The following is a 26,227-nucleotide window of genomic DNA, read 5'->3' on the forward strand; positions in this document are numbered from 1 at the left end:
TTAATGCTACGTCGCCCGACTACTAACCCTACCCTCCCCATCGTCACACTTCGTCACAAATTTGGTATACCCTCCCTACCCCCCAAAATGCTACGTCATTTATGCATGGCCCCTTATATGTTTATATTATATATTGATTCTCACATTCTTATCATAAATAATGTAAGTAGTATTTTTGCACCATAACCAGTATAACCTAAATCTTGCAAAAGAGCTAAATTTTCGCTAGATTTTTGGGCTTCAAACATACAGTTGCTTTCGGTGACGCCACGAGTATAATTATATGAGAAATCTTTTATCTCACTACTAGGTGAATTACTTGTTGATCTGTGTATTGATATACCATCCAACATTTACCTCATGATTGAACGCAATGCCTAATCCAAGGGGTAAATACTAGAACTCACTGTTTCTTTATCAACACATTATTTTGTCTTTGAAGTGAACTTATATATTGATTTTTGAGAAATAGTTAAATTATTATAAAGGTAATTCACAAAATGTTCTCAACATCGAATTTCTTGAATCACGTAGATGTGTTTTCATACCCCGATATTCAAAATCGGTTTAGTTTTGCCCCTAAAACACCAATAAAGCAATACTCTGTATGAAACAATCTCAATTTTAATTAGTGGAAATTAAAAAGCGAGGACTAAAAATACAAAATGTTTAATATCTCCGCCGCTCGCGCACGGATTTAGACAATCTATAGCTTGTTAGAAAGGTATTTTTACAAGCTTTCTATTTATGTGCAGTTTGTATTGTATGGTTCGAAAGTTATTTGCAAAAAACCTGCTATGTTTTGACAAAATCGCCCATATCTCAGTAAGTAAACAACATATCGAAAATCAAAAATAATGACAACGTTAGGCCTTTCATTTGAAACTAATTTCATTGAGATCAGTTCAGCCATTGCTGAGATAATTACATGACATTTTGTACATACATACATACACACATACACACACACACATACAGACATTGTCTCAATTTGTCAAGCTGAGTCGATTGGTATATAAGACTTGGCCCTCCGGGCCTCGGAAAAAGTTTTCAAAGTTTGAGCGAATCCTATACAATTTTGTAAGAAATGTAAAAACTGGCTTATTTTGACACATCTACAAATCGCTTTCCACACCCAAAAAATATTTTGTGTAATTCGACAGCTTCATCTTAGACCAATTCAAGGAATTTCCTATTTGAAAATTTGCCTTTTGATTCATATACGATGTTTGAAGATATATAAAGTGTCATCGATGTTGTCAATTTCAACAGCTAATTTCAAAAAACTGCAAAAACACCTTTTTACACATTTATATCTTGGAAACTAAACATCAGAATCGAAAACAAGTTAATAGCGTTCAGGTGCATAACGAATCTGTCCATGAGCTCTTGTAAAGCTAAGCAATCCCAGATGCAATTGACCACCATGTATAATTTGACGTCATCAGCATAAAATAATGGTTAGAATAAAATGGAGGAGAATAGAATGGAATAGAATAAAATAGTTTTATTAATGTAGGTAATTGCGAAATGAAAGATAAATTCCCTGTAGTTCTTTCACTAATGATTTTGTTGTGTAAATAATAGTTCTAAAACTACCCTTTCAAAAAATGGTTTGGGTCAAAATTGCTAGTTTTGGCATATTGCTTTGACATGGAATTTCTTAACTTGTTGTTATGCAGTATGTTCATTTGATAAGGCACAGTGCCGTTGGGGTTGAAAGCTGCCAAATTTTCAATTTCTTATAACTAGAAAGTCGCAAACTATTTGAAATTTTGATTTAAAGATTAAGGAATATTTTTAGTACATCTTAAACTAGGAATATAGAACCGTATATATAGAGGATCAATTCATCAACTTCATCCCACAGTCTAATGCCCGCTCATGCGCATACGTATCTTTCAATTCAACATGTGCTACAACGACATCTCGCGATAACTAGCATCAACCCATTATGATTGAAATAGGAAAAGCTTGATTCGCAACATATAGCTATAAATGGTATGAGCTAGTATGAGAGAAGTTTATCATTTTTTGTTGAACGATGCAATTTAAAAAAATCGTCTAAAAAAATCAGACAGGTTGTCGCTTTTATTGAGAACTTTGAAGCAGTCTAGTCACTACAAAAGCATGAACAGGTGATATAATGCAAAAACAAAGCAAATATCTAGCAAATAATATTTTGCACAATTTAATACTTGACGGTGACGCCAAAAAAGAACTCGAGTGTGTATTGATTGGTTTCAATATCTTTGCTTCTTTCCTAAGGTACAGTACAGTAACATGAATAAATTATGGATTGGAAAATATGAAACACTTGAGCTATTCAAAAACTGGGCACTATCGATCAAAAATTGGTTTCTGTTATGAATGATTCGACTAACAATTTATAATATATGTAATATATTTTCTACACTTATCCTTTTATACCGAAACAAATAATTTTTTCATTTGATCCCGATGTAGGTTGAATTTTTAAATCATTTTTAAAGTGCCATTATAGACATCTTTTAGAAGCTGATCACAACATTATACATCGTGTGCGCGGTTGCGGTACAATTCGTATCTAAAAGCTAACTAGCTGAGTGCACAATGACATTCATAAGGCTGATAGTAGCTATCAGAAAAGCTCGGCTTCATCGCCGGTTGCCGAAAAAGGTTAGTAGGAATTCGCACACAGAAACGATGACCGTAGTGCGCAGAAGACGGAAGTTTGTGGTCCGTGCAATTGTTTTCGTTTTCTTTTTATTTTGCAAATAGTGATTTTATGATGAGTGCGCGGTACAAAAGCCTTACAGAATTGGTGCAATCGGTATCAAGAGGAGATATCGAAACTACTACCCCTGATTCAGAGTCGCGTAGATATTTGCAAAAAGGTCAGTGCGACGTGCTAGAACTATGTTCAATGATGATGCCATAAGTAACGAGTGATTGTGAAGTTTGATACACATCGAGTTGATTTTTTTCAGAAAATGAAGAAAGATTCAGCGTCCGAAAGCTAGTGCATCGATTCGAGGCTAGTGCAAGTGAGCATTTCGAGCGCACAATAAGTGGACGATTTTCATCGAAAGTGAAAAAGTCCAAAGCATGCAAAGAAGCTGCATCGAAACGATCTGCACACACCAATCCACCGACCGAAAAGTGTTCATCGACAACGACGTGGTACCTGGAGAGCGATAAGATAACCGAAGATAACGATGAACGGTAAATGGTCAAGCAGATTATTTTCGCTTCATGCAAAAGTCCCACGGTTTCATAAAACACAAGTATTAGTGGTTGTTGTTAATGACACTGTCGATTCTGTGTCACATAGCGATAAGATGTTTGTGTTCCCAAATCCAATTTTCCAATCATGTGGGCTCTATTTGTTTCGATTTCCGTGTTTGAATTGAATCTAATTTTATGTGAATCTCCCAGAAAAAGTGTTAAGTTAATCATTTTTAGCTTGGGTATGTAAAGTTGTCCTGAATAGTTGTGAACCTATGCACTTCGAAAATTTTGCAGTTTTCGGTAACTTTTTACCGAACTTCCGACAGCTGAACGTTCGGTAAATAAATTAATTACAGATCGTTCGGTGGTGGAATTTTTAACTGATCTGTCAAACACTACCGAAGGCTTTGGCAATTTCAGTGCAAAAATTACCGAACTATTTCGGTATTTTCGATAGATAACTACCGGGCTTTTTCGATACATTCAATTTACATTTAGAATCAAAAATATATAAAATAAAAAGAGTTTCGGATTTGTATTTGGATTATGATATGTATAACATTCATGCTTTTAATTTTTATAAATTCTAAGACATAGTGCTCGCATAGTATATAAAATTAAATACAATAAAAATAATTACTATCGTACAGTCGGATACGCATGTGAAGCAAAGCTCCCGACAGTAAAAACATTATCAGTATCTGGAAGAAAAGAAGGAAGTGAATAGGGTTATTAACCGTTATGTGTCCGACGCGGTACCCGGGTACCTTTTTAGGTTTCATTTAATGAAATTCCCATGTTTTATCCATAGCTGGAAATTGAATCTTTGTAACATCTTAGAACTTTACTAAGTCATGCTTTTGGGTAAATAATATTGTTGATTTAGTAAGGGGGAGTGAGGAGAAGCTCCTGATTTTTTTACTACGTAACAGGCCGACGTAGGTACCCGGGTACCCACAAAACTGAAATGCCAATAACTAAGTTAATTTCCAACCGATTTTGATACTTTTGGGTGTTTTGGATTCAGGAACTCATCCACTTTTAGACTTGATAAAAATGAAACGGTTTACTTCTTTCGATTCCCGGGAATCCCGATTTCCGGCAGCAGGTTTCAGTGCCGGGATACTATTTGTGAATTTCAATAGAATACTAGCAATATGGGTATAAAAATTCTTGGAATTGCATCAGTAGACTGTATCTCGTGGTTTTGGAACCATTTGGTGATTTGACTCCGGAACGGACATTCCGGAACAGGATTCTGTGGGGCCGTGAGTGGCCATTCCATTCCAATTCTATTTTTCAAATTACCATAGGGTCCCGTAACAATAAATAACAGACTTCCGAGACAATTTGAAGAGTTTTGATACTCATATTGCTAGGACATATTTAAAATTTACAAATCATACCATAGTAATGGAACATTACTCCGGAAAATCCAGATTACCAAAAACCAGATCCATTCATTCGGTTCAATTTTACAGAATCAAACAGTGGAAAAGTTCTTGAATCCAAAACATCTAAAAGTGTCCAAATCGGTTAAAGGAAGCCATAGTTATGAGCAGTTATGAGCAATTTGTGCGTACCCCGGTACGCTCGTTGGCCTGTTAAAGGTTTTTTTTGTTTGACACATAACTGTTAAAGGAACATTCACGGAAAATTTTAATGAGCCGCTCATTATGCTCCTCCAGTTCATCCATAGTATCTACACCAAATCTGGTTATCTGTTTGTCACCTTCACTAACCCTGAATAGCAGACACAACCGGTATCTGCAAAATTATTTTCGAATTTGCAAATGGCCGCGGTTTGACAGTTCATTTTCGTGGATTGACGTATTCGCCGAACTTCGGTATTTGAGAGCTACTTTCACAATCCGTTCGGTAGTTTTTACCGTATTCTGGAATAATAAGGTTTCACTGTACATTGTACTTTTATTTACAGAATATGGTAATATGGTAAGATTTCAAATAACAGATTGTTCGGTAATTTTTACATAGTTTCTGTAAAGCATGGTTACCGAAACATCTGTTATTTGTAATATTTACCGAAAAATTCCGCCAAACAAATTACCGAACAGCGAAATTTCATTTAATTGTGTAGTGCTGCCATAGATCTTTTTTTGGATAGTATCCAAATTATGGATATACAATGTTGATGTTTGAAATTCAGCTTGGCCAGGCTTTGGGACGAATATTCTTAACACTCAAAAACCAAAATAAAAAGTAACTTGGTGCTACGATCCTAAAATTACTGAAATTTAATAAACATGGAGACATACGGCTTCAATTTAAACACGCTGCCTTCATCACTGACAATATTACCGACACTATGCTATAAATTTAGGTACAAACCATTTTTTCTCCAGTAAGGACAACATTGTTTAGAACCACCCTTGTGCGTTAAGGGCACAACACCTATAACTAAATTAGTTATGGAATCAGCGTTTCCACTGTGTCCCATCAGAATCCGACACTAGCTTATTGACAGGATTAAGCTAGCAGCGGGTTGACGCTAGCTCCAAAAACGAAAACACGATTTGTATTTTGAACAAACCCCTAGTCCTGCATGTTGTTCCGCAAAAAAGGAGTGCAAATTTAAACTGATGAGAACTAATGAAATCGAAATATTTGGTTTGGCTTAGAAAACTAATTCAAGATGCGCTATGCCATATGTATCCTTGGTGGAGAAAGATTCGGCGTATTTCAGGAACCTTGTTCCTCCGACAAAAAAAACACTTTTCCACCCTTATAACACCCATTTTACGGCATATTCGATTTTGCCGACGAGTGTAATGAAGGATTTCTAATGGCATTGGGCACCCTCTAGGGTATTCCAGGCACCTGCTTCCTGTAGCAAAAGAAAACGTTTCGATCGGTTATAAAATACATCTTGCGGCATGTCAAACGTCAAAATTTGGCAAAAAAGCACATTGGTCAACATTTTGAGAGGTTTTGATCGTATTAGTCCAACCCTGTGATATTACAGAAACCGAAAGGATGACACTTTTGACCCGTTTGAAGCCTCAAAGTGTCCTTTTTACCGGAAGTTCCCAAAATACCCCGGGGTGTATCCAATGTGACTAAAAATCCTCGAAATATCCTCCAGTGCGCTTGTCTTGTTTTACAAAATCATGAAGTTTGGCTCGTCGCAAGAAGGGTTTTATAACTGATCGAAAATTTTGCTGGAGGTAGCAGATATTCGGAATACTCCAGAGCGTGGTCAATTCATCCAGAAACTCTCAAAATGTCCTCCAGTGTACTTGTTTTGCAAAATTATGGTGTTTGTTATTCCTCAAGACGGGTCGGTCGAGATTGTCTTCTTTGCTAGAGGAATCGGGTTCCCGGAATCAATTAGACCAAAACTCTCAAAATAACCTTCAGTGTACAGATTTGGAAAATCGCGAGGTTTGACATGCCGCAAGAGGTTTTATAACCGGTTGAACAGTGTCCTCTTTGCCGAAGGACCCAGGCTCCCGAAATAACCAGGAGTGTGATCAATTCGGCTACAAACCTTCAAAATGTTGTCTAATGGTCGCAAGACTGGTTTGAAAATCGATATGAAAGTTTTTAGCTTTTTGAAAAGGGAGAACCCCAATACTCTCAACAATATACCGCATCAAATTTGGTTTGCGCACGTGGAGAACCATTATTATTATTATATTATTATATTTATTTCACAAGTAACATTTTGACGTTACAATGATATTTTCTAAGGTACAAGTGCATCGCGAATACAATACAAAAGAAATTGTGCTCACAAACAAACAGTGTGGTAGCTTGTGCCGCAATGTGCCACGATGTGCCATGATGTTCAGTAAAACAAAAGCAATGGTAGCTATGATTATTTAACTACACTTTGTTGACAGTTTTTTAGTTGTCAAAAGTGTGCCTCATTGTGCCACACATTGTGGTAACGAGTGAAATGATCGTGTATTACTGTGAATCGTAATCTTATATCGTGTTATCGTAGATGATACAGTGTGAATGGCACATTGTTCTAAGCGACTCACCCCTTGATAAAAACTTACAAATATTAAGAATGACAAGAAAATGACTTTAACAAAAACACTCAAGACATTTATTTTTAAATGTTACATAATTTTGGATTTAAGAGATACTTGCTGACAGCTCGTTCCAGTAAACTATTCCTCGAACAAAAAAGGATTTACCATATAGAGCAGTTTGGTGTCTGGGAATCACAAATTTATTATTTCGATGACTCCTAAATGGATGCAGTTTGGTGTATAAATACTGTGGCTTCCTTGTTTTTATTATTCTTTGAAGGATGATGCAAGATCTTGCTTTGAATAATTTTTGAAATGAGCAACCGATCAGGTTTGTTTGAAGATGAGTGACACTACTATACCAATTCAGACTATAAACAAAACGCACATACGAATTTAGTGCGACTTTATTCCTATTAAGTACAGCAGCCGACGCAGTTGAGAGGAGGAAATCCATTGAGCTTAAATGCGGGAATATCAATGACTTAAACAGCTTACAACCCGTGCTGAGATATATAGCCCACGGGCGAAGTGATCTATTTTGAAATCTAATATTTAAAAAAATGGAAGTTGTGGACGTAAGATCCGACGCTGATTAAGCTAAATAAATATTCTACTTTGTCGGTGCAAGTGTATCAGCGCCGACACGCAGCTCATCAGGTTTGTGGCAGGCGATAGATGTCCACCGTAATAACAATTTCACAGACATTTAAAGATGGAGTCATAATTTGGAAAAATGAGAAAGGCACAATTGCACCACTAGATGGATTGACAGGTTTTTTTCTAATAGCACTGGCGAATCACCATGGATTTTTTTCTTCCTCTTGCGCTCAATTACAAGCACTTTTTCTCGATCTCCGCCAGAGGTCTCCCCCATGCGGGGGAAACTAAGAATGTTCACCTGGTTAGTTGAATTTTTAGAAGACAGTTATTGTCGCTATTGAAACCTAGTGACTGATCGAGTTTGTCGGTGCGGCCGAATCAGTAGCCGGTAGACACCTCTTTAAATTGACTTGCACCATTACCCGAATTGAACTGTACTCAACCGTGGTCGAAAAAATAACCATCAATTTAAACAATCTCCGACTACCAATTGGTCTATTGTAAAAATGCTAGTAGAATTCTATTGAGCATTCAAAATAAGTAGCCCTAGTACTTTGGTAGAAGCACATATCTTGATCAAAGCAACAACAACAAATTAAAGGAGATATGGTCGGTGTTAAGTCAGACCGGACTAAGTCGCAAAATATCAAAAAAATGAGATATTCATAACACTGGGTAAAGAATTTCTGCGGCTACATTCGACTTTCACCAGTATTGAAATATGTAACAATAAACAAGAATTATAGCCAAAATTAATTTCCAATCATAACGTGAGGATTCTGCGATTCAAACTTTAAACTCGTTTTTCTCGAAATTAATACTTTGTCACTTAGTCCGGTCTGACTTAACTCCGACCACATAGTATTGGAATCATACATACACTAGAAAAAAGTTGGCCATGACTGGGTTAACAACAATTCTTGTTACAACATTAGTTGCAACTTTTGGTTTAGAACCACGGTTCTAGAAGAGAATCTGGGGATTTTCAATTTCGCCACCAGGTATAATTAACAAAACATTTAAAATTACAGCAACACCATATCACAATTGAATATGCTGGACAGGAACATCGACACTGAGGATGATCCATTTGACCGGATATCTCTCCCTGATCCTTCAGAGTTATGTGACAGCTGCAATGAGTTCATATATCTTCGACTGACAAAAGCAAAAGCTGAACATTTGAATGGTTACGATTCGTAAGTTGATCTCACTTGTATCCGAAATGATAATAACTTGTTATCTTTTTTTCGCCTACACAGAGACTTTGAGGAAGCGGATTGCAATTCGAAGCATGTCGAAGCTATTAATAACATATTAGCTTTGAGATTTCCAGGAAATTACATACATTACCTTATATATGGTTACTATCATCCGACACATTCTGAAAAGCACGATATTCTTATGTACTCTGAGAATGACGATGGTTTTTGTGAATTGGAAACTTCCGTATTTTTAGATCACGATGGAGCAACATGTTCAGAGCCTAATGGTCAATACACGAAAGATTATACCATCACTACTTCCCAGCAAAACATAGCATGTGGAACAAATGCGTAGGTTTCAAATGATCTAAATAAGATTTGCATTCTACTGTCTGTCTTTGCAGTCGATTAACATACCTGATTGAAGAATTACTTGACACGGAACGTAATTACATAAACACTCTGGAAAAGGGCATCTCCACGTACATCAAAAACGTCTTCAACAAAGTTCCCATCCCAACAGATTTAGTTAACATGAAATATCATTTGTTTGGAAACATCGAGTATATCCATCAGTTTCACAAGTCAATTATGTTACCTAAACTAGTCGCCTGTGGCAAAGACGTCGGAAAAATAGCGGACGTTTTCATCAAGTACTTGGAAAATGACTCATTCTATGGTTACGTTCTCTACTCTCTGTATCACCCCAAGTCGCAGCGATTGTGCGAGCAGTTTGCACGTTTTTTCCAGGATCACCAAAACAACAGCGGAGATAAATTGGGTGTCAAAAGTTTCACCCTTCAACCCATTCAGCGACTTCCCCGTTACTTGCTACTGCTGAATAGTCTTGTAAAGTCGCTTCAATCAAGCGAATTGTCGTCTGATGATGAAACGGCTGTACAGTACCAATCAGTGTGCAAGGCGGAAAGAGAGATGCAGATCTTCATTAACACGATGAACGACTCGATGGAGGTCAACGAAATTGAGGAATGTGAACACACTGAAGACGATGAGATCGAGATGGGTTTCGGTGTACCCAAACCGGTAACTGTGCTTCGGGAACAGAACAGCGAGAATCAGATTCTCTTCCTTTATCCCAAGGAAGACGAAAACTCAGAACGAAGTAGACCGGTAAGCAATAATGTATTAGTTTATTCAATTTCTATTAGGGGGACCAAATCAGTTAAAAAAAGATTTTTCTGTATTTGTTTCAATCGTTTGAATTACTATCGGAGAATTTTCCTACAAAGTTTTAGAGTTTAGCGGATTAACGTCTCGTGCCTGTAGGTTCTGTAGGCCTGTGTGCCTTCTAAAAGCTTTAAGCCCATTTTATGAAAGCCATGTTTTTTTTTCAAATTTCTTACACAATTACGAAAAAAACTATAAGAGCTATGTATACAAGTAAACCACTGTATTTTGATAGTTTAATTGTGCACAGACTGAACTGAAAATGTAGAAAAAAAAATCTTCATTTTACGCTTACTGCAGTTATTGTCGCGCATATAATAAAATCTCACACTGCGTGCATCTGAAAGACGCATCAAATATAGCCACAATTGCACCGCAAGCCGTGTTCAGGGGGAGCCTCTAGCAGAGTTAAAAATATTCAAATTCATAGAATGAAAATTGATCATATTCAGCCGCATTCATTTTCAATATTCAGTGACGCAGCTGAAAACGTCAAACGAACAAACCGCCCATTCATCCATGCAGATTTTCATTCGTCTCTGATTATTACACGAAGCGACCGTGCAGCAACGAATCAAACGCATCAAAGTAGGCCCTGGCACAATGCAAGCGATGATGATTGTTGTTTCATATGCTTTACCGGCATTTGAAAAAAATTTCCTAGATAATTAGTGAAATGAATATATTGAACAATACTCAACTGAATGAATAAGGATGGATATTTGAATGAATCATTTTTCTATTCACCGCGAGTCGCGTCAGGTTCATTTTCAGCTGTCAAAAAAGAGCTTCGATAATTTTTAACTCTGGCCTCTAGACAATGAAGGAGTCGAACATAAGCGAACTATAGAAGCGGTAACTTAACCTTGACAATAATGGGGCTAGTGTGACTATGCTACTGATCACTACAAATCTTTCCTGGATGAGTTCTGCAAATACGCCGAATGGTTTATGAGACCAGCAGCTTACTCTCTGAACCACCAAAGCAGGGGTCATTTCTAGTTTTCCCAAAACTAGATATAATGTCTCCAACTTCATTTAGAAGGCTGTAATACCTTTACGGTAATAAGAAAAAAATGCTCTAACAGCAAGACATTTCATGCTAAAACGGTCACAACAAAAAGTTCCTCAAACGGCTATACCAACACATTTAAATCTTCTCTGCGTCGCACTCATGTTTCATCAATTCTTATTCAATAAATATTATCGCGTCGGATTGTCTGGAAGTGTGTAGCACTTCGCTTGTCATTGTATTGCGCATCAAATGAAGTGAACACTATGTGGACAAAGACGAGGTTCGATTTTCTCTACACGACCTATTCCGTATTTGAAAATCGGCTCACACTCGGTTAGCTTCAAAGCACAGTCAGAAAAAAACGACTCGGAATAGTGGTGGGGTATTTCGGCTGGTGTTAAATTGAAATTTCTTTTCTATCACGGACGTTAACAGCAAGGTAGCAACTGCACAAAACATGAACAGTCCTTCCCGTCATGTACGGGAAGCAAGACCTATGGTTTGGATCCACGTATCCGAACCGAGGGTCCGGATCCAGACACTTGTCTGGATCTTAGCACCAGGTCTGGGTCTGGTTCAGGTCCGGACTTGGTAGGGGGAAAAAGGGATGGGCTAGATCCGGGTACTGGTCCGGATCCGGGTACTGGTCCAGATCCGGGAACTGTTTCGGATCTGGGCACTGATCTGGATACGGGAGGTCCGGATTTGGGGACTGGTCCGGATCTGGCAGCTAGGCCGGATCCGGAAACCGCCTAAACTTTTTATTCCACTATCCAACCTACCCAGTAAAAAATCCATAATTCTGGCTGGTTTTGACCAATATTGGGGCAGATTCCAGCCTGAATTTGGTCAGAGATCCGCCAGGATTCCGGTTGGTTTGACTCGGTACTAATACTATCATAGAAATCTGAACTGAATTAACCTATATCCGAACAGAGCCTAGGTTGACACATACTGAAAAAGTGTTTGATTGTGTGATGCGCATACATGAACAGCAACCGAAATTCGCCATTCCACCGTTTACTACCTTTGCGGGAATATGAGTTTAATACCGCAATGCGCAATTGCGTGGTCTGTTACCGAAAAGACAATAGAATCTTACCCAAAAGTAATAGAAACATACCCGTCGGATTTTGGGTGTATTGAATCTGGCTCACGTGGCCGCCTGACAGACCAAACAGGAATTTTTGGAAACCCAGAACCGGTTCTCTGACCTGACCAACAAGTACAGTTAAACAATTTTGAATAATTTCCCGATCATTTACAAGTGGTTTAGTTGAAATCGGTCGAAAATTGAGAAAACTAGAGCCAAATAAATAAACTTACTTTAAGGTCATAAGTACTTCGAAGACGCAAATTTTTCCCCCAGCTGCCCAACACCGCCTTTTGGCGGGGTAAGTTCTTAAGCTCATAAGTTTAGTTTCAAATTAGTACAAGACCAAATTTCAATTCTTCGGCAAAGTACTATTGTAAACTAACTTACCATTAATTATTATTTTATTTTTTTTAAACTCCAGAATGTGAGATAATTTTTCAATTGAATTGTATTACCATATGTAAAATATTTTGTTTCTCGCTTCCCTCAAATTTCCAACTTTCAACTCAAATATCATTTTATATTATGATTTCAACAAGCCAATAACGTATTTGTACGATAGGTGGGAATGTTTTGAAGAGGTTTTAGTTGAGTTGACAACACAAAATCGTGTATTGTAGATTTTACAGCGATTCTACTGAACCCCGCCAAAAGACGGAGTTGGGCAGCAGAGGGTTAAGTAGGGTTCGTCGCGGTTGCGGTAATTACCACACCCGCACCGCAAAATCTGCGGTGCGGTTAGACACTTTTTCTCGCAGACGCGTTGCGGGAAATGAGCCTTTACCGCAACCACACTTCAAATAAATAATCGGTAAAGTGTCACGACTTAATTAAATAGTGGAATAAAACTAGGGATGCAACTAGATTCAGTTCTTTAGTGAATACTTTGCAAGAGCATTGTTTGGAAAATCCCTTTGTCAGAACGTTCGAGTTTCACTTTTCACCCTACAATAGAGAAACGTAAAAAAACATTAAATTGACATAATTTCCATTGACTTGATAATGATTTGAGAAGAAATCCGGATATAGTCTGCATTCGACATATCGCTATTTAATTTGGGCATTTTAACTTGATAAACAGGCTAAAGTCGATAGAAAATTCACAATTATTCTTACGACATATTTTGGACACTATTTTATATTTCTAAGTAAAACTTTACAAATGAACCATTTCAAATACATAACAAGCATAATTCAAAGCTGGGATTTTTTTTTACCAATTAAAGTCCTACTATTTTTCAGTTAAAAAGTTAGTGTTTATAGAGCAAGGTATTGTATTTTTTTGTATTTCTCAAAGCTTCCCTACGTATTGTGACAAGTATCAAAGTTAGCTCACATGCACAATTTCACATGGTTTGGACAATTTTTTGCCATACACACTATGGATAATATTAGGGAAAATACATTAAATGCTAAAACTTTCGAAATAGCCTTTGGAAAATTACAGTTTATACATTTTTTAAGGGAAGCAATCTTAGTGAAAATGAATACACCAATGTCTTGAAATCCTTGTCCTTAAAATCTCCTATTTTTAGTAACAGTTTTGCTGTATGCTACAAATCATAGATTTTTTGCTGTTTTTCTAATGTTCGAAAACTCTGTACCGGTTGAATAGATGTTATGTACAGAAAGTTTTTTCCCAAATGTGGCGTCGTTCCTATTGAAGAAATTCAATACACTGAAGTTTTTTATGCGGAGGATACGTACCGCATAAAAAACCGCTTAAAAATCGCATAACTTTGAAAATCCGCATAAAAAAGTCGCATAAAAAGACTTAAGTGTATGTTTTATATTACTGTATTGGGATATATGCGTAACAATATAGAAGTACTGGTGTTTCAGCTTAAGATTTTCTTTTGTGAAATGTCTTGAAGAAAGGAAGATGATTTTTACTACGTTAATACGCAAAACATCCATTTTCTTTTCATGTGTCAAAATCGTTGAAAATATGACAATTGAAAGAAGAAAATATACTACTTTATGACTCATTACACTTTTATTCAATTAACTGAAGGAAAGCTAAAATAAAAGTCTTTCTATTAATTGCTGCGGAAGAACGTTTTAATGATTTCGTTGGAGTTTAGGGCTATGCTAATATTTAGAGAAATAACAATATGCTGCCCTGTTCCGAAAGTATTCGTTTAAAATGTACGGCACTTTTTGTGCGACTTAGTGGAATGTCACCACTAATCTAGTTAAGACATATGCCTTCCGTTTAATTCCACGCCTTTTTTCAAAAAGCACGACCTAACTACTGACGGTATAAGAACTCAACGTCAAATTTCCAATCCCTGGAAATTAGATGTAGCTGAGAGCTAGAAAATTTTCAAGCAGTCCCCTTCATCCTTACTCAATCGAGATCAAGGTAACGGATATTCATGGCTTTTCAAACTACTACCCGCACACAAAAAATGGCCAGCTTCACGCATCTAGTTACCTACAGTCCTTTCTACCTGTTGTTCTGTATAAAAAAAAGCAATTTTCTTTAGACTCATATTGAACACTGAAAAAGATTCTATAGTGGAATTAAACGGAAGACATCTGTCTTAACAGGATTTGTTGCTATTTTTTCGGCAAATCAAAACTCCTTAAGAGCCTGTCTAAATCCGCAATTTGTTGTAGTTTCTCAAAATAATGGCTTGTAAGTATAATTTGCACACAGTAACTGCTGTAATGGTAACGTTGCGGGTCACCAATGCATTACTGATCAAAACTTTCACTCTTCCAAATAATTGCACTTTTTTAAAAAATCACGCCATTTAATTTTATTACGTTTCTAGACCATTCTTTCAACTTTTAGAATCATTGGATTCTTCTCAAATCGGTTGAAAGTTGATTGGAAGTTTTTTTTTCATAAAACGTTTATTTGACACGGCATTTGCAAAAGCTTTTTTACACCGGGGTTTTTTTACATAACATGTTACAAAGGTTCTTAAGACTATCACGTTATAAAAAAAATTCACTTTCTAATGCTAACACTGAGGATAATCATCATTTTGAATGTTTTTAATTATACTCTATTTTCTTGAATTTCGTTGTAAACCTATTGATAATGTTTCTGTAATCTTTGTTTATTTTTTTTTCTTTATTTATATCCTTTTATCTAACTTAAATAACTGCGAAGAAATCTAAATTGTTTGTGGGTAGCAAGGGAAAAAAACTAGAAACATTGTGGGAATAATTATATTTGAATATTTATTGTTTTCAGGAAATGATAAATATGGCCCATGTATGTAAGATCTCGTAAAGCGAGGATATCACGTACAGGTACATAGGGTGGTTTTCTTCTGGCTCGTAAGGAGTCTATTAATAAGGATCTGGCTTCACGATATTCAGTGCAAGACCAAACAACATGTTCAATGTCTTCGTAACCCTCCCCGCAAGCACATTGATTATCTTCTGCGATCCCAATACGGCGGAGATGCGCATTCAACGTATAATGGTTGGACATGAGTCTAGACATCACACGAATGAAGTTTCGACTTACATCCAACCCTTTGAACCATACCTTCGTTGATACTTTAGGGATAATTGAGTGCAACCACCGTCCCAGATCTCCATTGTCCCATGATGTTTGCCAACTAGTGAGCGTCCTCTGACGAGAAGCGCTATAAAATTCATTGAAGGCAATAGGTCTTTCATAGATGTCACCGTCCAGCGTTCCTATTTTGGCTAAATTATCCGCTCTCTCATTACCCGGTATGGAGCAATGAGCGGGAATCCACACTAAGGTAATTTGATAAGATTTGTTTGTTAATTTAGTTAAGTATTCTCGTATCTTCTTCAAAAAGAACGGAGCGTGATTATCAAGCTTTAATGAGCGTAGTGCCTTAATTGTGCTGAGGCTATCTGTGAGGATGAAATAATGGCTTGGAAGTAAAGTATCAATGATTTCCAGACTATAGTGAACTGCTGCTAGTTCGGCTGTATAAACGGAGGCAGGTTCTGCAAGCTTGAAAGAGATCGAGGTGTTATTGTTGAAAATACCGAAGCCAGTGGCCTCATTGATTCGTGACCCATCAGTGTAGAACATTTTATGGCAGTCAATGTGTTGGTATTTACTTATGAATATTTTAGGGATCTCCAGAGAGCGCTGGTGATCCGGGATTCCACGAATTTCCTCTTGCATGGACGTGTCGAAAAATAAATGGAATCGGGAGTATCTAGTGTATTAATACATGTCAGAACATAACTAGAAGGCGTTATTTCTTGTGACATGTGATTGAAGTACACTGTCATGAATCTGGTTTGGGATTGAAACTCGACAAGTCTTTCGAAATTTTCAATTACAATTACACTTCTTTATCAGTTACCTAATGTGGCCTCCCCATGTACCTTTAGAATCGAACCAAATTCCGAGATATTTAAAGGTCATAACTTGGGCTATTGTTCTACCAACCAACTGAAGCTGAAGCTGGATCACGCTTCCTTGAAAAAACAACCAACTCTGTTTCCTCCGTAGAGAAATCGATGCCTAACTTCAAAGCCCAACTTGATAAATTATCCAAACTATCTTGCAGTGGTTGTTGTAAATTTATGGCTTTTGGTCCTGTAACAGAAACCACGCCATCATCTGCAAGTTGCCTTAGAGTGCATGGGCTGACAATACAATTATCAATATCATTCACGTAAAAATTGTAGAGAAGGGGGCTTAAACAAGAACCTTGTGGGAGGCCCATGTAACTTATTCTGAATGTTGCCAAATCGCCATATGAAAAATGCATGTGCTTTTCTGACAATAAGTTGTATAAATAATTATTTAATATTGGTGAAAGACCACATTGATGTAGTTTCTCTGAGAGAACATCAATGGAAACAGAGTCGAAAGCTCCTTTTATGTCTAAGAACACAGACGCCATTTGTTCTTTTTTTGCGTAAGCTAGTTGGATTTCTGACGACAGTAGCGCCAGACAATCATTCGTTCCCTTTCCCCTCCGAAAACCAAACTGGGTATCTGATAGCAAGCCGTTCACCTCAACCCAATTGTCGAGACGTCGTAGGATAATTTTTTCCAACAATTTCCTGATGCAGGATAGCATTGCAATCGGTCGATACGAGTTATGGTCGGAGGCTGGTTTTCCCGGTTTTGGAATGGCGAGAACTCTCACTTGTCTCCAGTCGTGCGGGACTATGTTCTGCTCAAAAAGCTTATTGAATAAATTCAACAAGCGTCTTTTTGCTAGGTCAGGCAGATTCTTCACCAAGTTGAATTTAATTCTGTCTGGACCCGGAGCATTATTGTTGCATGAGAGGAGTGCAATTGAAAATTTCATCATTGTCAAAGGCGAATCTATGGAATCGTTACTTATGGGAGCATCGCGAATGATTTTCTGCGCAGGAGCAGAATCTGGACAAACTTTCTTGGTAAAATTAAATATCCAGCGATTCGAAAAATCTTCGCTTTCATTAGTTACGTTTCGATTCCTCATTCTTCTGGCTGCGTTCCAAAAAGTACTCATTGATGTTTCTCTTGACAAGCCATCAACGAAACGTCTCCAATAACTAGACTTTTTGGAACGACGGAGACTGTCAAATTTGTTTTGTAAAATCGAATAATTTTCAAAGTTTGCACGTGTACACCCTTTCCGTTTCATAATTTCTTTGTAAGCAACTTGTTTAGCTTCATATGCATCCGAGCATTCTTTGTCCCACCAGGGATTAGGAGGCCGGCTGTTCATTATCATGCCAGGAGTGCATTTCGTTTGGGTTTGTTCTGCTGCTTCAATAATCAAACCCGCTAGAAATTCATATTCTTCGGTAGGTGGTAGCTCTTCCGTCGAAACAAGAGAAGTGGAAATTAAAGATTGGTATTTTTTCCAATCAATATTTAGTGTCAAGTCATAAGGGACATTGATTGAATTCGTGAGGCCTAATTCACTGTTAATTGAAATAACGACTGGTAAATGATCGCTACCGTGAGGATCAGGTACAACCTTCCACGTGCAATCTAACCGAAGTGATGTCGAGCATAGAGATAGATCTAATGCACTTGGTCGTGCGGGTGGTCTGAGAATGCGTGTTGCTTCGCCTGTATTTAAAACTGTCGTATTGAGCTCGTCACAAACATTGTATATCAAAGAGGATCGATTATCATTGAAGAGGGAACCCCACAATACTCCGTGCGAGTTGAAGTCTCCCAGTATCAGCCGCGGAGCAGCCATGGATTCCACTACCTCAAAAATCTGACGTTGTCCAATTTGAGCTTTGGGAGGTTATATATATAGAAGCGATAGACATGTCTTTGCCTTTAATGTTCGTTTGGACAGCTACAGCCTCAATGCCCGCGAACAAGGGGATGTTAATTCTATAGGAAGAATGGCACTTTTTAATTCCTAGAAGCACTCCTCCATACGGGGTGTCTCGGTCTAGGCGAATAATGTTGAAATCATTCAAGTTGAAATTAATGTTTGAGGTAAGCCATGTTTCACATAAAGCAAAAGCATCGCATTTCAAATTATGCAGCAAAATTTTTAAGGAGTCAATTTTAGGTATGATACTTCTGCAATTCCACTGTAAAACAGTGATGGAATCTTTCATTGGAGGAGGTGAATTACCCATTGAAAGATACAATCGCTACAAGGATGGGCCATTGAGCAATCAGCTGCTCTAAAAATGTTCTAATTGTTGGGAGGAACGCTGAAAGTATACTTTTTAGTGGTTCAGAAATATTGAATGCTTTGAAAATCCAATCAACAATTTCAGAAAATTTCAATAAACCTATCCCCGGTTGAAGCTCGGAGGAAGTTGAAGTTTTATTATTTCCAGTAATGGTGTTCTGTTTGGATTGTACATTACCAAAACCGGGAGGGACTGGCTTCGGTATTGCATCGGAATTCTTTAGCTTTGGCCGCAATTTATTTGTTGGAGGAGAAATTTTAAGGCCCTTGCTTGGCAGTTTGGGAAAAGAGGATTGTTTCCTTTTCCTGGATTCTCTAGGTAAAACAAATGATGTGCCTTCGGACGCTTCGTCAGAGTCAGACTCTTTCGGCAATAGAATAGCGTATCTGTTTTCTGTGGGAACTAACGACCACAACACAGGTTATGCAGCGGAAAGTGGACACAACCGACCGGAATTACTTTCGGGAATTCGCGCTTTTAAATAAAGAGACGGCACACTTTATAATCTGCGTGTTGTTTATTTAACGTACTGGCGTGGAATGACAAAGGTATTTTGTTAAAGGTATAGCACATATTTCTCTATAGGGTTGCCAAACAAGCAACTGATGAACTTCACCAGTGGCGGCGTAAGGAAAATATGAGCACCAACACTCCTCCTCGATTTTTTTTCATTAAGCTGCGCCGCTGTTACTCTCTGTGTTCACCAAACCCATCGCCTTCGAAAACTTAACCTGTTTAATGCTTCCCAAAGGTTTGGTCAAAACGTCAGCAATCATTTCTTCGGACGAGCAGTACTGTAGCGTAACGATACCCTTCTCCAGCAGATCCTTGGTATAAAACATCCAAACGTCGATGTGCTTCGACCTTCTCGACTGTCTCTCGACTTCTACGAAGTCGATACATCCCTTGTTATCTTCGTTAATCACTGTTGGTTCTTTCTGTGTTTCACCGAACTCTCCGAGAAGCCGCCGCAGCCATACCAGCTCTTTACATGCTTCCGACAAGGCAACATACTCCGCCTCCATACTAGAGAGTGACACGCAAGCTTGCTTCCGACTTGCCCAGCTTATTGTCGCATTGCCCAGTTGAAATAAATAACCCGTGTTCGATTTTCGATCAGAAGTGTCACTGCTCCAATCCGCATCACTGTATCCGCAAAGTTTTACTAACACTTCTCTCTTCGCAATCAACTTCAAACGATAATCACTTGTCTTGAGCAAATAGCGGACTTTTCTTTTCAGCTCCGTCCAGTCTGCCTCGGTAGGATCGTTCACTCTTCGACTAAGTATCGACACAATAGCTGCCACATCAGGCCGCGTATTCACAGACACGTAAAGAAGTGCTCCAATAAGGCTGTGATAGCGTTGGTTGTCCGGTAGCTTTTGACTTCCATCACGGCCCTTGTAATACCCAGTATCCATAGGCACCTTCGAACCTTTCGCATTTTCTAGTCCGAATCTAATCGCAATCTTCTTTATGTAAGTTTACTGGTCCATACAGAAGAAACCCGCGCTATCCTTCGTTATTCGGATTCCTAAGAAACAATTCACATCTCCAAGACAAGATAGTTTGATACTCTTCTGCAAATCCTTCTCAATTTTGTTGATTTCATCCGTAACAGTATATGCCACGATCATATCGTCAACGTAAATCAGCAGGTATATCCAAACACCCTTAGAAAGCTTAGTGTATAAGCATGGATCTGCCCTAGACTGCTTGAAACCGATTGCCACCAGTAGTCCATTAATTGTGTCGTTCCATACTTTCGCGGCTTGCTTCAATCAATAGAGACTGCGTTCCAGCTTGCAGACGAGTTTTTCGTTCCCCGGTTTTATGAATCCTTGGGGCTGTTGCATGTATAAGTCTTCGTTCAATCGACCGTGCAAGTATGCGGTCTTAACATCCAGGTGCTTTACCGCCATCTGCTTGTGCCCCGCGATTGTAAGCAATATCCTCAACGTAGTTTGCGTAGCCACTGGAGCAAATACAGTATCATAGTCGACGCCGTATTGCTGCGAAAACCCTCGAGCAACGAGGCGAGCTTTAAAACGGTTTACGTTGCCAACACTGTCTTCCTTCTTTTTATATACCCACTTACAACTAATAGGCACGCGGCCAACGGGTAACTCCGTCAGTGCCCATGTTCTATTCGCTATCAGTGAATCGTATTCGTCCTGCATTGCTGCTATCCATAAGTCACGCTCTCCTCCGCTGATCGCTTCTTCATAGCTTGTTGGTTCTTGTACAATCGCCATAGCCACGTCCACCACAAAGTCCTGAAAACGCTTTGGAAGCATACCTCTCGTTCGCCGCTTTGTGCTGCCACCAGGTAACTCTTCGCTACGGTCTTCAATTACATCCTCGTATTGTAGTTGCTCCTCCTGAATAGATGCTTCATCCAAACTTAACGGCACATTCTGAACTTTGTTCTCATTGTTTTGCGAATCTATTTCAACGTGACCTTCGTCGCGACTTTCCGCTTTCTCACGGAGCATTAAAGATCCGTTGTTCAATTCAATAAACTGCGCATCCCGGCTGATTGTAATCCTGTCGGTGGACGTGTCTAGAAAACGGTAGCCCTTCCGGTCATCACAGTAGCCCACAAAAAACCAGCTTCTGAGCCTTACTATCAAGCTTGGATCGCTTGACGTCTGGGATGTGCACGTATGCCACGCTTCCGAACACCCTCAAATGCTTTAGACTAGGTCTTTTGCCATTCCACTTCTCAAATGGTGTCTTGTTCACCGAGCGCGAAGGGAGTCTGTTCAGGAGGTATGTCGCTGTCATTATGGCTTCGCCCCAGTATTTCTTCTCAAGCCCTGCATCGAGAAGCATGCACGTAGCCATCTCCTGCAAAGTGCGGTTTTTTCGCTCTGCGACGCCGTTTTGCTGAGGAGAATACGCCGTGGTGAATTGCGCCTGAATACCCTCAGTACTGTAGAAATCCTTCAACTCTTGGTTGACATACTCCCCTCCACCATCTGACAGTATCACACAAGGAGTTCTACCAAAACGCGTCTTAACATACGCAACGTACCGTTTGATACACACTGCCACGTCCGATTTGTTTCGCAATAGACACACTACCGTATAACGGCTGTGGTCGTCGATTAGGGTCATGAAATATTTGCACCCTCCCGGTGTCACGTTAGTCATCGGGCCACATACGTCAGTATGGACCAGATCTAAGACACAGTTGGCTCTGTTTTCCGTCACTTTAGGGAAAGAATTTCTTGGCATCTTACCTTGTAAACAATGCTCACACACTTGCCTTATTGCACAATCCTGCAAATCAAAACCATCACCAAGATCGTCCGCCTTAATGCGCTCCAAAGCTCGGGGATCTCGATGTCCCAACCGCCTATGCCAAGTGTGCTGGCAGTTCAGCAAGTGATTCGCTTCCTTGCTTAGCTTCGCGTCTTCTACCACTTTCAAACAGTACAAATTTCCGCGAAGTTCGGCTACAGCAAGCACTTTCCCTGCTTTTCCCGAAATATTGCACTTCGATGCACCGAACTCAACACTGAATCCCTTCTGCGTGAGCTTTCTCACAGAAAGCAGTCCACTATCCAAGTTTGGTATATATAACACTTCCTTAAATAGGATTTCTGAAACTTTATCTTCTCCGTCAATGCACTGCACAAAACCTTCTCCGATACCAACGGACATCGTCGTGGAACCATCAGCCAGCACCACTTTAATCTTCACACTCTCGCCCAACTTCGAAAAGAACTTACGATCGTTGGTCATATGACACGAGCATCCGCTGTCAATATACCAGCGATCCTTATTGCGACCATTTCCGACTGTGAAACAAATCGGATTATCCTCCTCGGTAATCTGTTTCGCTTTTGGTTTACCCTTCTTGGTACCTTTTGATTCGCTTTCCAATCCTTTTTGTTGTTGCTGCAATAAACGACAGTTTCTACGAAAATGACCGGGCTTCTGGCAATGGAAGCAGACTTTCGTGTTTTGTTCCTTCACATGCTGACTGTTCATTGCTTTTTCTTTGGGGGTGCTCGATCGTTCAACCCGTTTTTGCCATTCGTCCGAGAGCTTCTGCTTGACGAGCGCCATAGTCAAATCAGCGTCTGGCCGGCTCTCCAAGGCCGTCACCAATCCGTCGTATGAGTCAGGGAGACTCCGAAGAACCATCGCTACTTTTAATGGCATTTCCAGCTGCTGTCCTGCGCACTCCAATCGGTCGAACAATTCCTCGAGGTCGAAAATGTGTTTCTCCATATTCGTTCCATCTGTCATGTTGATACTGCAGATTCTCTTCAGGAGCGAAACTCGCGACGTAACGGTCGCATTCTCGTGGTAAACTTTCAATTGATTCCACACTTCACGAGCCGTAGTAGCGCCCTTGATGAGATTCATTTGGCTGTCTTCGATGAAGAGAACGATATTCGCCAGTGTCTTTTGGTCAGCCTTAGTCCAAACAACGGTTATTGGTTCTGGTTGCGGGTCGTTCACAGCGAACCACAGTTCATCCCTTTTCAGCAACATTTCCATCCTCACCTTCCAGGTGGAATATTTTGTGTTGTTAAGACGGGGAAATAGCAATTTTTCTGCCATTGCAATCTTCTTTTTGCCTTTCTCATATAGAAAGGTTATGCAATCACTCTGAAAAACGTCAACCTAATCCCGGCCCGGAGGGCCGAGTGTCATATCCCATTCGACTCAGTTCGTCGAGATCGGAAAAAGTCTGTATGTGTGTGTGTATGTATGTGTGTGTATGTGTGTGTATGTGTGTGTATGTGTGTGTGTGTATGTATGTGCGTATGTGTCAAATAATGTCACTCATTTTTCTCAGAGATGGCTGGACCGATTTGCCCAAACTTAGTCTCAAATGAAAGGTGCAACCTTCCCATCGGCTGCTATTGAATTTTGGATCGATCGGAATTCTGGTTCCGGAATTACGGGTTTCAGAGTGCGGCCACACAGAAATTTCTCATATAAACTATAGGAAAAATTAAAAATAGAATTTTTATTTTTGATGCTAAATGTGTTCAAGGTGCATGAAACGTCGAGATTTGATGCAAACTCGAAAAAAAAATTTGACTACGATTCACTTTTTTGGATTTTGGCACATTTTTGCCTTTCTCATATAGAAAGGTTATGCAATCACTCTGAAAAACGTCAACCTAATCCCGGCCCGGAGGGCCGAGTGTCATATCCCATTCGACTCAGTTCGTCGAGATCGGAAAAAGTCTGTATGTGTGTGTGTATGTATGTATGTGTGTGTGTATGTGTGTGTGTATGTGTGTGTATGTGTGTGTATGTGTGTGTGTGTGTATGTATGTGCGTATGTGTCAAATAATGTCACTCATTTTTCTCAGAGATGGCTGGACCGATTTGCCCAAACTTAGTCTCAAATGAAAGGTGCAACCTTCCCATCGGCTGCTATTGAATTTTGGATCGATCGGACTTCTGGTTCCGGAATTACGGGTTTCAGAGTGCGGCCACACAGAAATTTCTCATATAAACTATAGGAAAAATTAAAAATAGAATTTTTATTTTTGATGCTAAATGTGTTCAAGGTGCATGAAACGTCGAGATTTGATGCAAACTCGAAAAAAAATTTGACTACGATTCACTTTTTTGGATTTTGGCACATTTTTGCCTTTCTCATATAGAAAGGTTATGCAATCACTCTGAAAAACGTCAACCTAATCCCGGCCCGGAGGGCCGAGTGTCATATCCCATTCGACTCAGTTCGTCGAGATCGGAAAAAGTCTGTATGTGTGTGTGTATGTATGTATGTGTGTGTGTATGTGTGTGTATGTGTGTGTATGTGTGTGTATGTGTGTGTGTGTGTGTGTATGTATGTGCGTATGTGTCAAATAATGTCACTCATTTTTCTCAGAGATGGCTGGACCGATTTGCCCAAACTTAGTCTCAAATGAAAGGTGCAACCTTCCCATCGGCTGCTATTGAATTTTGGATCGATCGGAATTCTGGTTCCGGAATTACGGGTTTCAGAGTGCGGCCACACAGAAATTTCTCATATAAACTATAGGAAAAATTAAAAATAGAATTTTTATTTTTGATGCTAAATGTGTTCAAGGTGCATGAAACGTCGAGATTTGATGCAAACTCGAAAAAAAAATTTGACTACGATTCACTTTTTTGGATTTTGGCACATTTTTGCCTTTCTCATATAGAAAGGTTATGCAATCACTCTGAAAAACGTCAACCTAATCCCGGCCCGGAGGGCCGAGTGTCATATCCCATTCGACTCAGTTCGTCGAGATCGGAAAAAGTCTGTATGTGTGTGTATGTATGTATGTGTGTGTATGTGTGTGTGTATGTGTGTGTATGTGTGTGTGTGTGTATGTATGTGCGTATGTGTCAAATAATGTCACTCATTTTTCTCAGAGATGGCTGGACCGATTTGCCCAAACTTAGTCTCAAATGAAAGGTGCAACCTTCCCATCGGCTGCTATTGAATTTTGGATCGATCGGAATTCTGGTTCCGGAATTACGGGTTTCAGAGTGCGGCCACACAGAAATTTCTCATATAAACTATAGGAAAAATTAAAAATAGAATTTTTATTTTTGATGCTAAATGTGTTCAAGGTGCATGAAACGTCGAGATTTGATGCAAACTCGAAAAAAAAATTTGACTACGATTCACTTTTTTGGATTTTGGCACATTTTTGCCTTTCTCATATAGAAAGGTTATGCAATCACTCTGAAAAACGTCAACCTAATCCCGGCCCGGAGGGCCGAGTGTCATATCCCATTCGACTCAGTTCGTCGAGATCGGAAAAAGTCTGTATGTGTGTGTGTATGTATGTATGTGTGTGTATGTGTGTATGTGTGTGTGTATGTGTGTGTATGTGTGTGTGTGTGTGTGTATGTATGTGCGTATGTGTCAAATAATGTCACTCATTTTTCTCAGAGATGGCTGGACCGATTTGCCCAAACTTAGTCTCAAATGAAAGGTGCAACCTTCCCATCGGCTGCTATTGAATTTTGGATCGATCGGAATTCTGGTTCCGGAATTACGGGTTTCAGAGTGCGGCCACACAGAAATTTCTCATATAAACTATAGGAAAAATTAAAAATAGAATTTTTATTTTTGATGCTAAATGTGTTCAAGGTGCATGAAACGTCGAGATTTGATGCAAACTCGAAAAAAAAATTTGACTACGATTCACTTTTTTGGATTTTGGCACATTTTTGCCTTTCTCATATAGAAAGGTTATGCAATCACTCTGAAAAACGTCAACCTAATCCCGGCCCGGAGGGCCGAGTGTCATATCCCATTCGACTCAGTTCGTCG

General features: G+C 39.1%; 1 protein-coding gene across 6 annotated transcripts in view; it reads left to right on the forward strand.

Moving 5' to 3' along the window:
* The first annotated feature begins 2,103 nt into the window (after positions 1 to 2,103).
* LOC131690119 (uncharacterized) overlaps positions 2,104 to 26,227 on the forward strand; it is a 33,228-nt gene continuing 9,104 nt past the window's right edge. For 3 of the 6 annotated variants that reach the window (XM_058975656.1, XM_058975654.1, XM_058975657.1), the window contains exons 1-5: positions 2,678 to 2,876; positions 2,970 to 3,204; positions 8,846 to 9,013; positions 9,077 to 9,370; positions 9,424 to 10,150. In XM_058975656.1, coding sequence (XP_058831639.1) covers positions 2,768 to 2,876; positions 2,970 to 3,204; positions 8,846 to 9,013; positions 9,077 to 9,370; positions 9,424 to 10,150 — 1,533 coding nt within the window. In that variant the 5' untranslated portion in view covers positions 2,678 to 2,767. The other 3 variants (XM_058975655.1, XM_058975658.1, XM_058975659.1) reach the window with 3 other exon arrangements.

The sequence above is a fragment of the Topomyia yanbarensis genome, chromosome 3 (assembly GCF_030247195.1).
Source record: "Topomyia yanbarensis strain Yona2022 chromosome 3, ASM3024719v1, whole genome shotgun sequence".
In the NCBI taxonomy this organism is placed as follows: Eukaryota; Metazoa; Arthropoda; class Insecta; order Diptera; family Culicidae; genus Topomyia; species Topomyia yanbarensis.